The sequence below is a fragment of the Arachis hypogaea genome, chromosome 12 (assembly GCF_003086295.3).
Source record: "Arachis hypogaea cultivar Tifrunner chromosome 12, arahy.Tifrunner.gnm2.J5K5, whole genome shotgun sequence".
Taxonomy (NCBI): domain Eukaryota; kingdom Viridiplantae; phylum Streptophyta; class Magnoliopsida; order Fabales; family Fabaceae; genus Arachis; species Arachis hypogaea.
Window position 1 is genome coordinate 117,118,929 of NC_092047.1, and position 14,606 is coordinate 117,133,534.

Sequence of the window (14,606 nt, forward strand, 5' to 3'; positions counted from 1 at the left end):
TCGAATAATTTGACTAAATTTTTATCTAACGGTTCTCAATTATCAATTTAACGTGAAGTTAACTGTATAAATTTTTAGGACATATGTTAAGATTATTAATTTAAAAATTATAAAATTTAAACTTTTAATATATTTATTAAAATTCTACTCACAATAATTATTATCGGTGGAATCAGCTTCATGTTTCGGGTCTTTTACACTGTATTTGGAACAAAAGAAAACTAAGAAAGAAAATAGAGAGAATGAAAATGAATAGAAAACTTAGTTTTTCTTTGATTGGATGTGAAAGGAAATTGGATGGAAAAGAAAAAGATTGACGTGGGACTCATGTTTAAGTTTTCACTTCACTTATGCAAGAAAATTGAAAAAATTTTGTACATAAGTATAATATTACAAATTTACTCTTTATGTTATATTAATATATTATAATTTTTATATAATATAAATAAGGATATTAATGTAATTTTATTTAGGTATCATTTTCTCTCTTTTTATTTTTCTTTCTATCCAAACAAGAAAAAATTTTCTTTCTACTTTCTTTCCTTTTATTTTCTCCTCATCCAAACAATACAAAAAAATTAATTTTTTCTTCTATTTTCTTTTCTCTCATTTTCTTTTCATCCATTTTCTTACCATTTATTTTTCATTTTGCATCCAAACAAATCCTTAAGGAAATGGTTTTTTTTTTTTTTTTTTGTCAATAAAGAAATTGTTTTTGAAATCCAAATTTTAATGTAACATGAAAGCACACAGAAAAAATACCTTCGAGAAATAGTGGGTTCCAAAAATCCAATATCAACCAAGACAATTGGATTCGATTATCCTGTGACCTAAAAGTTAGCCCATAGCCCAAAAGAAAAAAAGTGATCCCACATTTTTTTCTTAAAAAAACTGAGTTTGTTTATTTCTAATTGTATAGAATATTATTTAAGAGCCCCAAAAAAAAACCTATTCAGGATGTAACCTCAAAAAAGATTTTGAGGCAAAAAGTTCTTTTAAATTTTAATGTTCTTTTTTAGTTGATGCCTAGATCAAATGGCAAATTAGATTGCTTCTGAATATAGTTACACTTACACAGTTACACTACACCCCCGACAAATAAAAAAAAAAAAAGTTACACCAAGTTTAAATCTCATCACTCGGATAAGGTTTAAAAATCTCATAGTGTGAGTGTGGGAGTTATATAATGATAATTTTTTTTTTCCTTTTTAATGAAAACTAAATATGTACCTAAAGTCCTAAATAAATATTTAAACCCAAATTTCATGTGTAATCTTGGGTGTAGATTCAAATAGCTAACATTTAATTTGGATATATTGAATTCATTTTCCTATATAGATGCATGTATGTATGTACTATGTACTATGTACTGTTTTATTGAGGTACTCAACACCTCACTTTTGCAACTGAGCAGTAACTAGACAATGCTGATTCTGCTACTACATCTCTATACGCTTTAAGCAGTCACAGACTCTTCTCACTTTCTAACCCAACATCATCGTGTTTTTATTCTATTTAATTATTAGAAGTAACTACCTATAAAATTTCTCTAACTAGGAATATATATTTAATTTGGTCATTTCGCTTCATTTTTATTAACGTGCTTAATCTAAAAAAACGGACTTTAATTGGAGGAAAAATAAATGAGCTTCTTGTAGTTTCTGAATTCTCTGCTAACAAATTTTATAAATTATTATTGCAATAATAATAATACTCTCTTAATAAGTTAATTCATATCATGAATTGATGAACAAATGAACAAGTAAAAATGTCAATAGGTGTGTGTGGAGTTGATAATATCTAGCATCAACTCTTTGGTTTGCTGAACCACAAGGGCTTCACCATCCATGCCCTGAAGCATAAGATTGTGAGTAAGGTGATAGAGCATAGTTGCTGAAATGAAAGGAAATAATGGTAGATGACTACTCACCTGTATAGAAGCTGTGATCAAAAGTGCTCCTTTCATGGTTGTAACATTTGTGTCTATGAGCTCTATGCCAAACGAATGAATGGCATCCATCAACTGTGTGAACCTTCCCTTCTTCTTCTCGATGATCAGCTTCAACCACAGCTTCTTTCCATCAATGTTGGTCACTCTCACCTCTTCCTGTAAAACAACATTATTATAATTGTACTTGTAAAGGTGCCAATTGGAAAAAGCTAAGGTTAACCTTTATCCCCCATTCTTTCATGGCTTCACCATTGTTAGTCTCATTAGTCTTTGGTTCTACAAGTGTTGTCTCCGATGTTGCTTCTATTTCCTGAAGCTCTCGGGTGAGACTGTCAACTTTGTCTTTAAGGTTCTTAATGTAAGTGATGGCATCCTCAATTATTGTTGCTTTGTTCATCTGAAGAAATCAAAAGCAGGCTTCATAATGAGCAGAGAATTACAAGAAAGCATTGGGTAATTAAAAGAGAAGGGTTAAGGTGGTTGCATTTGTGATGATGGGGACTAAGGAGCGCAGCATCAAGAGCCTGTCACTCAGCTTCTGTCTCCTCCTCCTCTCAGTCTCAAGGTTCTTGGATTTGTACACTACTGTGTCATCAGCATCATAGTTCCTCCTTCCCATCCTCCCCCTCTTGTTGATGCTACTGTTTTCAGCATTGAAATATAACTCATCTACAGACACTGTTAGCCTATTATCATATAGGTTTCCCATTCTTGGAGCAACTTTTCTTAAGAAACAAATTAAAATGCTTCTCACAAAGCAATCATGTCAGATCAGAGATGTTGTTGTATATTTTGGCGTGTGTGTGTTTTATGGGGGGATTTCATTTGGTTGGTCCAAGAGTTAACACACCTTATTCTTGTGAGAGAGAGAAAAAGTTGTTTTTTTTGGGTCATAAAAGTGTCATGAGAAATCAAATTTATTTTAAAATCAATGTACACTTGAAAATAAAAAATTGTAGAGCTTCACAAGGTAAAAGTATAACATTAGATCATTAATGAATTAATGCAGTTTAGTTAGTGGCCTATAGATGAATTAATTTATTTGTGGTATTTGTGCATCTACATGAGCAAACAAAATGTGAAGTTTGGGAACTGAGTGATGTGTGGCAGTTAGTCCTTGTTGACTGCCAAAGTACGATTGACTGAGGTTGTTAGAGCAAATGGCCACATCCTTGATGCCTTTTGCTTCTTAGAAAGTTCCAAGAATTTTTGTTAAGTACATCAACATGATATAACCCCAACTTGTCATGTGCTGTACCTACTGTGAGTAGTCTCCTTAGCTTTCCTCTCATGTTATGCTCATGTTATCCTCTGTTGGGCCAACACTCTGATCTGAGCCCAATAAGAAAATCAAAATGGGCCTTAACATGATATGATCCAATACTCATTTACTGTGAGACTGAGACCTAACATGAGTTCTTCCGCCACCCTCCAATTCTTGTAGCGAAAAACGCTCCACGCTCCACGGCCATGTATCGTCGCGTTCTCCACCGCAGCCTCTGCACGGCCACACAATCCGCCACCACCTCCTCCGCCGCATCAACAACCAGCATCAAGGCAATATCTCAGGACCTGTACAAGGAATCGAACTTCAGGCTACTCGTGGAGAAGTTCAAGAAGGCCTCCGACCTTGAGCGCTTCCGCAAAAAGACTGGCATATACGAGGACACCGTTCGCCGCCTCGCCTCCGCCAAGAGATTCAGCTGCGTCCGCAACATCCTCGACCACCAGAAGAAGTACCCGGAGATCGACAAGGAGGGCTTCTGCTCCCGCATCATCACGCTCTATGGGAAATCTCGCATGTACCGCCATGCCCGCAAGTTGTTCGACGAAATGCCCCAACGAAACTGCACTCGCACCGTGCTCTCCTTCAACGCCCTCCTCGCCGCGTACCTTCACTCTCGCAAGTTTGACCTCGTCCACACCCTTTTCAAGGAGCTTCCCAAGGAGCTCTCCGTGGAGCCTAACTTGGTGTCCTACAACACCCTCATCAAGGCTTTATGCGAATCTGGTTCTTTCGATTCAGGGTTGGAGATGCTTGACGAGATGGAGAAGAAGGGAGTGAAGCCTGATTTGATCACTTTCAACACGCTGCTTGATGCGTTGTATGCAAATGGTCGTTTTGAGGATGGGGAGAAGCTGTGGGTTTCGAAGCGTGGGAAGGGTATTGCACCTGATATCAGGACCTGCAATTCGAGGTTGATGGGGTTGGCTCTGGAGAAGAAAACAAAGGAAGCCGTTGAGTTCATCGAGGAAATGAAGAAGGATGGTGTGAAGCCTGATGTTTTCAGCTTCAATGCCTTGATTAAGGGGTTTGTGAATGAGGGCAATTTGGATGAAGCAAAGAAGTGGTTTGGTGAGATTGGGAAATCTGAGTTTGATCCTCATAAGGTCACTTATGCCACACTTGTTCCTTTCCTGTGTGAGAAGGGTGATTTGAAAACAGCACATGAGGTGTCTAAGGACATCTTCAACCATAGGTTGCGTGTTGATGGGTCGTTGCTGCAGCTCGTGGTTGATAAGCTGGTGGCCGAGTCTATGGTTTCAGAGGCGGAGGAGATTGTGGAACTAGGGAAAGCAAATAAGTATTGCCGCTATAAGCTAAATTTGCCTGGACCAGCAGAGGAAAAGAAGAGCGAGTAGAGTAGAGTAGAACCCTTTTGTGTGTGTGTGTGTGTGTGTCTTGTGTCTACCGTTAATCTTGCACTTTATTTGATGTTCTGTCATAAGTGGTGAATTTGCCATTGCCACTAAAAATGGCTTAATACGTTTTGTTTAGCATTCTGAGATCAGTAAACTGATTGCTTGAAAATGGCCTTTGCTGTGCGATTGCGCTGCTCCTTTTAGGTCCTTAGGTATTAGCCATCAAATGAATTATTCATGCGAACTTGGCCTTATGAGTAATTGGTTATGTCCCAAAGAATGAAAATGTCTTCAGTCTCGTGGCTCTGACATATGGCTTTTTTACACCTACAAGAGCCAAAGTAAGTTTGTCTTCATTGATACACCATATATCCTTATGCAGTTATGCTATCTCTTAACATTTTTCTCTACTTGGCATTGGCAAAGATGCAATTCCATGGTCGTTTCTTAGCTCCCTCACTTTGTCTTTCAGTCGAGTTGAGTTTCCAGCCTTGAATTTTGACTACAAGTCTAGAAGTGATGGTTTATGTTCAGAAATATTCATTTAAAAATAATTTGGCAGATATTAGAGTTTTTATTTTTTGAGAATGCTCTTTTATAATTATATTATTTTGGTCTGATATCGGCTGGAGAAGAATAAGAATCTCGTTTCATCTTTCAGCCGGAGAGTAAAGGCTATCGTTGATTAAGATAAGAGATTACCATAAAATTATTTGGTGGGTTCCACAGTAAGATAAGTTATTGAACAATGTTTTTTGTTTAAATAAATACTGTTCATTTTTTCTGCATTTTCATTCATCATCCTTTGTAAAGTTAATGCATTTTACAAAAACTAAGGAATCTCAAATCCGTCCTTACCAATCGCAAATCTAACAACCCAAATTTTGTCTTTAAAATAATAAATCTTTCTAGACCAACATAATAATGATAATAATAATCCTTTATAATTCATGTATATACCTTGTTTTTGGTCCTGATGTATTGCATGGTCCACAGTGAATAAAAGACCAAGATAGATATTGATGTATTTCATAATCTTCAATGTCGTGTGTGACGTGCCCAACTAACTATAGACAATAGACATTTCTTTTATAATTCTGTGCATTTTATAACAACCAAATGAAGAACTTAAGATTGCCTGCGTCATCATTGCCAGGGTAAGCGGAGCATGACCCCACGTGGCATTACAGGAGGAGTCAACCTGCATATTAACTATGGGCAACAATCCATTGCCCAATTAAAATAAGGATGTTACAAATATTTGTCCTAAAAATATATTTGTCTAAAGATACTATAAAAAACATTTTTATTATTAAAAATATTGTAACAAATTTATTATTATATTTTAAAATAGATTTTTAAAAGATAAGAAAATATTAATTTTCCAAAGAACTTTCATTGCTTATTTATTGTACATGGCTCTCGAAACAATTTACAATACACTTGAGCTTATATTTACTGTATACTTTTAGAATTATTTTATTCATGGATCAATCTTTATCCTATGGTTGCTTCAGGCAACAACTGTGGCGTGATCTTGTGGAGGAGTAGCTTGTAGGTTAGCACCATTGTAGAGCAAGGACTTGACATGCTCCTCTAGCTTTGATGGGCTATCGCCATCATAGCTGTACATGAGAGGTACCATGCGAGCAGCATTGAAGCACATTCTAACAAAAGACGATGGTAATTGATTTTCCGGTGCTAGCAATTCCTGGTTAAGTCGTTTCCATTCTTCTGAAATTCGATGACTGATATGCTTTCGTGTCTCTTCAATTGAAATTCCAGAGTGATCCTTTATGTAGCATTTTATGTACGATCCATCACTAGTATCATCTTTGTTAGATTCCTGCAGCAGTGAAAAATATAAAATATGTATTGATAAAGAGAAAGAGAGAAAACAGAGTTTATGTGATGGTGGTGATAATTACGTTGTGGCCTTCCAAGTCATCACATAGCCTAAGAATTGTGCTTAATGTGGATATAATGGTTGGGAATTCATTCATTAGAGTCACATTGTGATTGGTTAATCCCTGACCCATGGAAAAGAAAGCATGGACAAGGATCACGTGCACCCCTGTACTCACTCTACCAATTTTCAAATACTCCTCAGCACTTGGTAGATTCCCTGACGCAAACCATTTTGCTTCTTCCAGGAATGCATTGAATAGTTTTACCCACTGCAACATTATCATGCATGCAATAATTAATAATTAATTACTTGTATTTTCGTAGCAAATAATTAATATTTTATTACCGATTTTACTAAGGTGCTTATTGGATTCAATCCGTGTTTGATATAGGTCTTGAGCGCAAACTCGTTAGTCACTTCGTAAAGAGCCTTAAAGCACACTTTCATGCAATTTGGTAATTCTTCCATGGCTGCCAAGTCCCACCTACATATCAAATAATCGTGTTTTAATTCTATATATATATATTGGTGAAAACTTAAGTGTCGACTTCACAAGTTGATAACTGAGAACTGTTAGATGAAAATTTAGTCAAATCAGTCAAATTATCTAACAGCTTTTAGTTATCAACTTTACGTGAAATCGACTGCACCTGAGTTTCTACCGTATGTATTTGTATAAAACATCATGTACATATACCTCTCGACTGCATGAGTGAAAAGGGTGAGTTCATGGATGCTTCCACCATAACAATCAAAGATATCATCGACGATGTAAATTAAGGACAAAGGTTTAGTGAGGTCAACTCTTTCTTGTGAGAAGCGTGGACCAGAGAGACATGCCATGGGCCACATGTACCATTTTATTGCTTCATCTCTAACAAACTTCAACTCCTTCGCCAAACCCAAATCTTTCCACCACCTATATTAAAATGACAATTACTATGTATGTATATAGAGTAACGTGAATTAATAGAAAGCAAAGGGAACTGACTTGGAAACTTGGAGAATTTCCTTGAGATGCAAAGAGTTAACGAGTTGGGTATCTATTTGAGACAGTTGTTGTAAAGAAGTAGTCCACGGTGCATTTCCAAAAAGTTGTAAGGTTTGAGGAATGAATCGTGGAAGAGTTCTATGAATTGGGAAGCGCAATGTGTGTTGAATAGATTTGGCTTGAGGATGATCATGAAACCTTGAAGCAATGGACCATAGGTACTGCCGGCTAAACTCCTCTGCTTCATCAAGAAAATACTCCCCTGGAATTCTTAGTTGAGATGCTTCGAACAAAGCAATTAACTCATCTATGTCCTCGTATAATAACGTATGTTTGAGCTCGCCTTTAGTGTTACGGTATTCATCAAACACGTCTATAAGATGCAACAACATGCATGATTAGCACCACCATCTTAGACTAGCATTACAACATTAAACAATATTGTCATTGCGGATAAATTTTCTAGAATAACATATACGGGGTAAATTATTCAATTTTTCCTTTTCTTTTTTCATATTGTCAGATTCGCGACGAATTAGTTCTTAACATGTTGGGTTGGGCGATACATTAAAAAAAAAAAAAGACTAATGAATAAAGTAGTGAATAATTAAAAGCAAAAGTAAGGAGACAATCATTTTTAGTAATGTGAAAGGAGACAATCATTTTTGGTTAACTAATATTAGTATTTTTTAAATTTTAAAAAATTATTAATTTTTGAAAAATTTAAAATTTTGAATTTATAATTTAAGAATTTATGTTTAAAAATTTATGATTTAAGATTTAAAATTTAAAATAAATAAAATAATTTTAAAAAATTTCTAGAGTTAACATATATGTTTTTTTTTTCAGAGAATCATTTTTTTTAAAAATTAATAACTAAAAAGGGAAAGTAAGGAAAAAATATTTTTAGTTAATTAATATTTATATTTTTAAAATTATAAAAATTATTATTTTTTAAAAAATTTAAAATTTAAAATTTAAAAATTTATAACTAAAAATTTATGATTTATGATCTAAAATTTAAGATAAATAAAATAATTTAAAAAATTAACCGAAGTAAGTTGAAAAAATTGACTCTCTAACATTAATATTTATATTTTTTGCTTTTGTACTTTAAAAATTTTAACTTTTTAAGGGAAAAACATTTTGAAAAAATCCCTTTAATAACTAAATAATTGAGTAGGAAAACGTGTGTTGCATGGCATGGTTCCACACCTCAATAATTTGACTATATTTGGGATAATTAAAGTCATTTGATATGTTGGCTAAAAGTAAAAGTTATGGCTTAAAAGAGTGAAAATGACATCACTAAGTAACCTGTGGGAGCGTAGTAGCCTTGTTGTCTCAACAAACGAAATTGAAGCGCAACTCTTGACAGCTTTTGACGACGATGATATTCATTGCTTCTCTGAGTTTGAAGATATTTATTTTCAATTGTTGCTGCAATCTCATCTTCAAAGTGGTGCTCAATGCCTAACCTTTGGATGGAGTCCACCATTGACAAGCATTCTTCTGCGTTGCTCATCATCAGTGCACGCTTCACTTTCTCCACCACTTCACCATGTCTCACTTTTACGCTTTCCTGAAACTTATAAATCTCTATCAAATGCAGAAATGAGGAAGGAGTCAAAAAGAAGTTTAGATCTTTTCCAGAATTTCACTCTAAATAGCACACATGAGTAAAAGAGTTGTATATACTTACATATATTTTTTGGATATATGCACTACTATTTTCTTTTTTGTACATTTCTGTTTTAGATTTTTTAATTTTTTTTTATTAAAAGTGATTTATAAGAAGGGAGAAAAAAATAAACTTTTTTATCTTTTATAATATAAAAAGAAAATATAATTAAAAAATGCAAAAAAAAAAATGGTACAAACATCAATTTTTTTTTTTTTTGAGTCATCACTTTTGTTCCATGATACAGATCAGTGAATTAATTCATTATTTAAAAAGATCGAAGATTAAGAAAAATAAAAGGAGAAAGTCAATTTAATTTACCTTGAGTTTTAAATTTTCCGGAAGATTATTTATAGTTTCGTTGAATACGATAGTAAAATGGGTTTTACTACGGCAACGGCTCCAATAGTCATGGTTTGGTTTGTTGGGTGAAAATGATATCTGATTGGAGAAACCAAAGGAAGAGTAAGAGATGGCCATAGATATATACTATATTAAGGTTTGTGTATTAGTGTATATAAAGGAATTCCAGGAGTGCAGAAAATAAGGATACATAGATACCCTATTTATAGATCTGCAACCAAATGGGTACATCATGATTAAAACGTTTTCAAAATTTTCAATTTTTAGGAAATAAAAAAATAAAGGACGATTTAAAGGTACATATTAGTTTTGTTAACTAACTTTTTTTTCTTGAAAAGTATAAGATTTAATTTTTAATATTATTGTGTGCTTGTTAAAATATATATTTTTTTAATTTTACTAATAATAACCTGAACACATGTGTTCTTAAAATAATGTTTGGTAAATTCATTTATCAGTTATCAACTAAAATCCAATATATGTAATGACGTCATCACTCATTATGATGATCGGCAGACATGAAGGTTTGCATGGGGAGCCCGCATATGGATGACAAATAATAATGGAGAGCCATTTCGTATGTTTTGCTAAAATCATGATATTTAGAAAAAGAATAATTACTTTTTGGATTCACAATATCTATCCCTTAAATTTTTTTTTTCTTATTAGTTTACGTACATTATTTGTCATTCTAATATTTGAAATATAAAATATTTATTAAATATTTCTTATTTTTTCCTGTATAAAATGGTAAGTTCAATAACAATAAATATTCGCACCACATATAATAAAAGTATTTTATTTGGTAAATAATTGAATTTAATAATTAATTATTGATTTTAAATATTTTTAAATAATATACAAATAACTACCGCAACATATATTATTATAAGCAAGATAAGATATTTGTGGCGGAGGCGTATTGCTTGAGTTTGGTAGACTTTATATCAAGACCTAATTTATCTTGATGTGCTGTTTTCGGAAGTCTATTAGAGTTTTAGTAGATTGCAATTTGCATGCACGATTTGTTTTTCGAAGAAAACTATTATTTTTAGAGTTTAAATATTTTATATAATATTTAATTATATTTATTTTTTTAGAATTTAAATTATCATGTACATAGTTAATATTAAAAATAATTATTTTTATTGATACAATATTACATAATAAAATATATGATAGACTGCTTTATATTAAAAATGCAATAAAATTAATTTAGAATGTTTATAAATGAATAAAATAAGTTTGTATTTATGAAAAATAATTTGTGTGATGAAAAAACTCAAATATTAATTTTGCTATTGGTAAATTTATTAACACTAAAATTTTTATGAATAAAAATAAATATTTATTTTTTTATAATATAAAAATAATTTTATCTTTTTATAAAAATATTTGTCAATATTATAATTTTTTATGAATAAAAACAGTTTATAAAATTTTTCGTAATTTTAGTACATACTCCTGTTGTGATTGTACTCGGCTAACAAAATGCTACGTGTACAAAATCAAAATGTATATATTTACATTTGCATTTGCATTGTTACGCAGTTCTACAATAGTCATACCATTTATGTTGATCTTCCCTTATTAAAAGAAAGAGGGACCGTATCCATTCTTATAGCTAGATGACGAGAATACTAAATAATGTGAATAATGAATATATCGAATGTTCAATTTAATAGGTATGTAAATGATTATGTTTATTATTTTTAATTGGATGATTATTTCTTTTTATTTAATTTATTCATGCACAGTTAATAATAACTGAATGTTCAATTCATTAAGTGTGCAGATGGTTATCTTAATATTAAAATTTAGAAATTAATTTAAGATGGAATATTACTTTATTAGATCAATTCTAAAATCTATTATTCAAATTGTCTACACAAATTATTCGCTACCTACCAAAACGGATAAATTAAATATTTGAGAACTCTAATTCAGTTATCCATCTCTATTCTTCACTTATGCTGAGACCTAAACAGGCATTAGGCATGTTAGATGAATAGCTGAGACATATTTCCGATTCTGACCTGCTAATTAGTATTATATGATATAATCCATTGTTGTGTGTAAGGGATTACATAAATCCCACCAGAAAAATAGCACATTAATTAACTACGACTACTCTACTATACGTACCTAATAAGATTTTGGCTGTTATATTGTGTGGTTAAAATGAGCCACATAGAGCTTATACCTTAACAACAGGATATTCATTCTTTCTGTGGTGTTGGTCTATTCGAGATTTTCTACGACAACGAATGGCTGACTGGCTAGTATATATAGTTTCTAAATTGGTGTGCCAACAGTGACAACACGTACAATTGTCACTTATTATGGTGGAGATCCAACACCTTATTAGATTTTTCTTGCAAATAAAGGAAAGCACATGCATTACATTACGCTACGTTCCGGTTAAGAGAAAAACAGAAACTGGTGTGCCGCACCTATAGTTGCTTCCCGGTTAATCTGTGAGTCGGTCATCCCTAAACTTCCATTATACATATTGTACAGATATTCCATTGGTTATGAGTACTTATGGTTGATTGTTTCATATTACCGCTTACTAAATGGCCCACACGAACAATGTGATTGCGTATATACTTGACTAATCAATATGAATCTTAATTTGAAATTTTGAATGTTGTGTCTTCATCATAGTACATATATTTATTTGCTTCATAGTTTCCAGCAGATAGGGACAAAATACGGTTTGTTAGAAGCAGTAAACGAACGGACCCAGTACAGTAGAGGAAAAATGGCACATATTGATGAAATGCACCATCCTGTCACTACTATTTACGTACTTGCCATATGCACGTGTTCTAATAGGATGTGTCAATTAGTTTTTATTAAAATTATTTAGCATATCTAAATATTTATTATAATCGACCCCACTTAGTGGGACAAGGCTTTGTTGTTGTTTGTTTTTGTATCTAAATATTTATTATAGGTCTTTATGATTTCGATTTTGTAAATATCTTTTTATATTGTATCATTCGATACAACTTAAATACATATAAATTTTTTCTCAACTGCTCTCTCTTATTCTCTCTAACGGAATGAAGCCCTTCTAAAGTGGAACTTATATATCATAAAAATTATAAATTCAATGGTGATTAATCTCTCAATTTATTACTAGCAAATCTATCTCTATATTTAAGAACCTATTAGTATTATTGTCGGTGCGTCCATGGCCCTCAAATTCTAATGGTTATTGTAGTGTGTAATATAGACTACAAGTATATCTGTAATTCTGTATATATAATAATAAATACGCTGTATACTTAATTTTATGTTATATTGAACATTACTTCCCTTTTTCAAATGCATGAAAGAGATGTGTTCCAGGATAGTTAGTGAGTTTTCAATTTTGAGAAGCACAGAATCACAGATTAGTTATTTTTTATTTTTTTTAAAAAAAATTGTTTTAAATTGAGTATAGAATTATTGAAATCGAGACTAAATAATGTTACTAGTTCCTTCCAAATATAAGCAAATGACAACAAATTGTGGTTGGTTGATTCAGAAATCTATGGATATTTAATGGCAGACATGCATGCTTGCGCAATGGTCTATTATTCGCTTCTATATCTTTTTCAATAAATTTGTTCTGACGAGACTGACAGTTTTATTTAGATAAATATAATATGTATTAATATCTTAGCTATTATTTTTACAAAAAGATATAAGATAAAAATTGTTGGATAATTTAATAGGTTGATTAAATCACTTAACATAATACGTTGCAATTTCTTAATTATTATCTTTATGGAAAAATATCTTCAATATGATTAGTTACTTAATAACAAATCAAATCAATTAAAGCATGATTTTAGATATTTTTTGATGGTTGTACTTGAATTTGAGAAGGGAATTGAATCAAGTTAACTTAAAATTTAAAGTTTCAAACTCTGTATTCACTGAAGCTGGAAATGCAGAAATTTTTTTCGTTTTGTCTTATGGGCAGAAAATAAACGGAGAAGGGAAGAAGAGAAAGAGACCAGTGGTTTAGATTCCAAGTGCCATGAATTCTACGTCCAGTCTCCACCACAAATCATGGTGGAATCTTTATTATAATCCACTGATTACAAACATAAATACTATTGAATTACAACCTAATTCAACTAGTATCTATCCCTAAGCTTTCTTCACCAAAGTTTAGTACCCAAAGTACTGTCTCAACTTGGAAGGAGAATTCAAACAGATTCAAACTGATCACCAAGTGTTAACCCAACCTGGCAAGGGGAACTAGTCCTAGTTCAACTTCCATTTACACAAGAATTTAGTGGCTCTTTTGCATCACTCTTACCTTTTCTCTCTTGGCTTTTACAACTCACATTATTAGCCTTTTTCTCAAAACAGAAAATGACACAAGACAACCATAACAATGAAAATCAGAAATTAAGTTTGAGTAAAAGAAAAAGATTTTAGCTCAATAGTTGAGATGATACTCTGAGTTTGTGCTCTCTTTTTCTTGTCTTCAAATGTTAGAATGAGGTTAGTTATATATCTTCAGCTTGTCTTCAAATTTTGCCTCTTCCATTTCTTGTACCAGCTACCCGTTGGAGTTGTCTCAGCTGGCATGCAGTCCTTTTTTATTTCGCTCCACTATCTCTGCTGCTTGAGGAGCCCGTACACCACCTCTGTGGTCCTTTGCTTTGCTTTCTTCCTTGACATGCACTCCTTTTTCATTTTATTCCATTTCTCTGCTGTCCGAGGAGCAGCCCCACTACCTCTGCTCATTAGCAAATTTGTGTTTTGCTCTCCCATACTCTGAAGTTTGCTTTACTGATGTCCTTGGAGTGGTGGTAGTATCCTAACTGTCCTTGGTGTGTTGTTTCTTCTTTTTTCTTCCAGCGTCTTGCTTTGTTCATGATGTAGACAACTGCCCTTTTTCTTTTATCAAATGGATAGCCTTTTATTTTTGCTTAACGGTACTATGTTAGAGTGCTTTGGACTTGTGCATTAACTTGAAGCAGCAAGGGAATTGGAATAAACCAACTACATTGTTTGGCTGTGAAAGTGAGTATTTAGGCCTGTAACAATAAAACACACATTA

General features: G+C 32.5%; 3 protein-coding genes and 1 long non-coding RNA gene across 5 annotated transcripts; 2 read left to right on the top strand and 2 right to left on the bottom strand.

Moving 5' to 3' along the window:
- Positions 1 to 1,658: 1,658 nt before the first annotated feature.
- Positions 1,659 to 4,634, bottom strand: LOC112729467 (transcription factor DYT1). Its single transcript, XM_072210239.1, has 4 exons — positions 2,436 to 4,634; positions 2,172 to 2,348; positions 1,931 to 2,107; positions 1,659 to 1,852 (listed from the first exon to the last, which is right to left on the bottom strand). The coding sequence occupies exons 1-4, from the start codon at positions 2,658 to 2,660 to the stop codon at positions 1,772 to 1,774; spliced, it is 660 nt and encodes a 219-aa protein (XP_072066340.1). The 5' UTR covers positions 2,661 to 4,634; the 3' UTR covers positions 1,659 to 1,771.
- Positions 2,920 to 4,855, top strand: LOC112728648 (uncharacterized). Its single transcript, XM_025778875.3, has one exon. It carries the CDS (start codon positions 3,422 to 3,424, stop codon positions 4,592 to 4,594), a length of 1,173 nt encoding a protein of 390 aa, XP_025634660.1. The 5' UTR covers positions 2,920 to 3,421; the 3' UTR covers positions 4,595 to 4,855.
- A 1,115-nt stretch (positions 4,856 to 5,970) lies between these two features.
- Positions 5,971 to 9,745, bottom strand: LOC112728647 ((3S,6E)-nerolidol synthase 1). Of its 2 annotated transcripts, none has more exons than XM_025778872.3 (7): positions 9,497 to 9,745; positions 8,812 to 9,076; positions 7,495 to 7,867; positions 7,201 to 7,422; positions 6,849 to 6,987; positions 6,523 to 6,771; positions 5,971 to 6,440 (listed from the first exon to the last, which is right to left on the bottom strand). In XM_025778872.3, the coding sequence occupies exons 1-7, from the start codon at positions 9,653 to 9,655 to the stop codon at positions 6,108 to 6,110; spliced, it is 1,740 nt and encodes a 579-aa protein (XP_025634657.1). In that variant the 5' UTR covers positions 9,656 to 9,745; the 3' UTR covers positions 5,971 to 6,107. The 2 variants fall into 2 exon arrangements, with proteins under 2 accessions (XP_025634657.1, XP_025634659.1); XM_025778874.2 differs by having other exon boundaries at positions 8,812 to 9,093; positions 9,497 to 9,713.
- Positions 9,746 to 11,873: 2,128 nt separating this feature from the next.
- On the top strand, positions 11,874 to 12,579 carry LOC140177381 (uncharacterized). The gene is made up of 2 exons (XR_011869230.1): positions 11,874 to 12,015; positions 12,240 to 12,579. It is a non-coding gene; the product is annotated as an uncharacterized lncRNA (long non-coding RNA).
- Positions 12,580 to 14,606: the final 2,027 nt, after the last annotated feature.

Coding starts and splice junctions, on each gene's coding strand:
- LOC112729467 (XM_072210239.1), bottom strand. CDS start 2,660: ATGGGAAACCTATATGATAATAGGCTAACAGTGTCTGTAGATGAGTTA. Junction 2,349..2,435: donor TAGTCCCCATCATCACAAAT/GCAACCACCTTA, acceptor TGATTTCTTCAG/ATGAACAAAGCAACAATAAT. Junction 1,853..1,930: donor TGATCACAGCTTCTATACAG/GTGAGTAGTCAT, acceptor CTTATGCTTCAG/GGCATGGATGGTGAAGCCCT.
- LOC112728648 (XM_025778875.3), top strand. CDS start 3,422: ATGTATCGTCGCGTTCTCCACCGCAGCCTCTGCACGGCCACACAATCC.
- LOC112728647 (XM_025778872.3), bottom strand. CDS start 9,655: ATGGCCATCTCTTACTCTTCCTTTGGTTTCTCCAATCAGATATCATTT. Junction 9,077..9,496: donor CGGAAAATTTAAAACTCAAG/GTAAATTAAATT, acceptor TATAAGTTTCAG/GAAAGCGTAAAAGTGAGACA. Junction 7,423..7,494: donor GAAATTCTCCAAGTTTCCAA/GTCAGTTCCCTT, acceptor ATTTTAATATAG/GTGGTGGAAAGATTTGGGTT.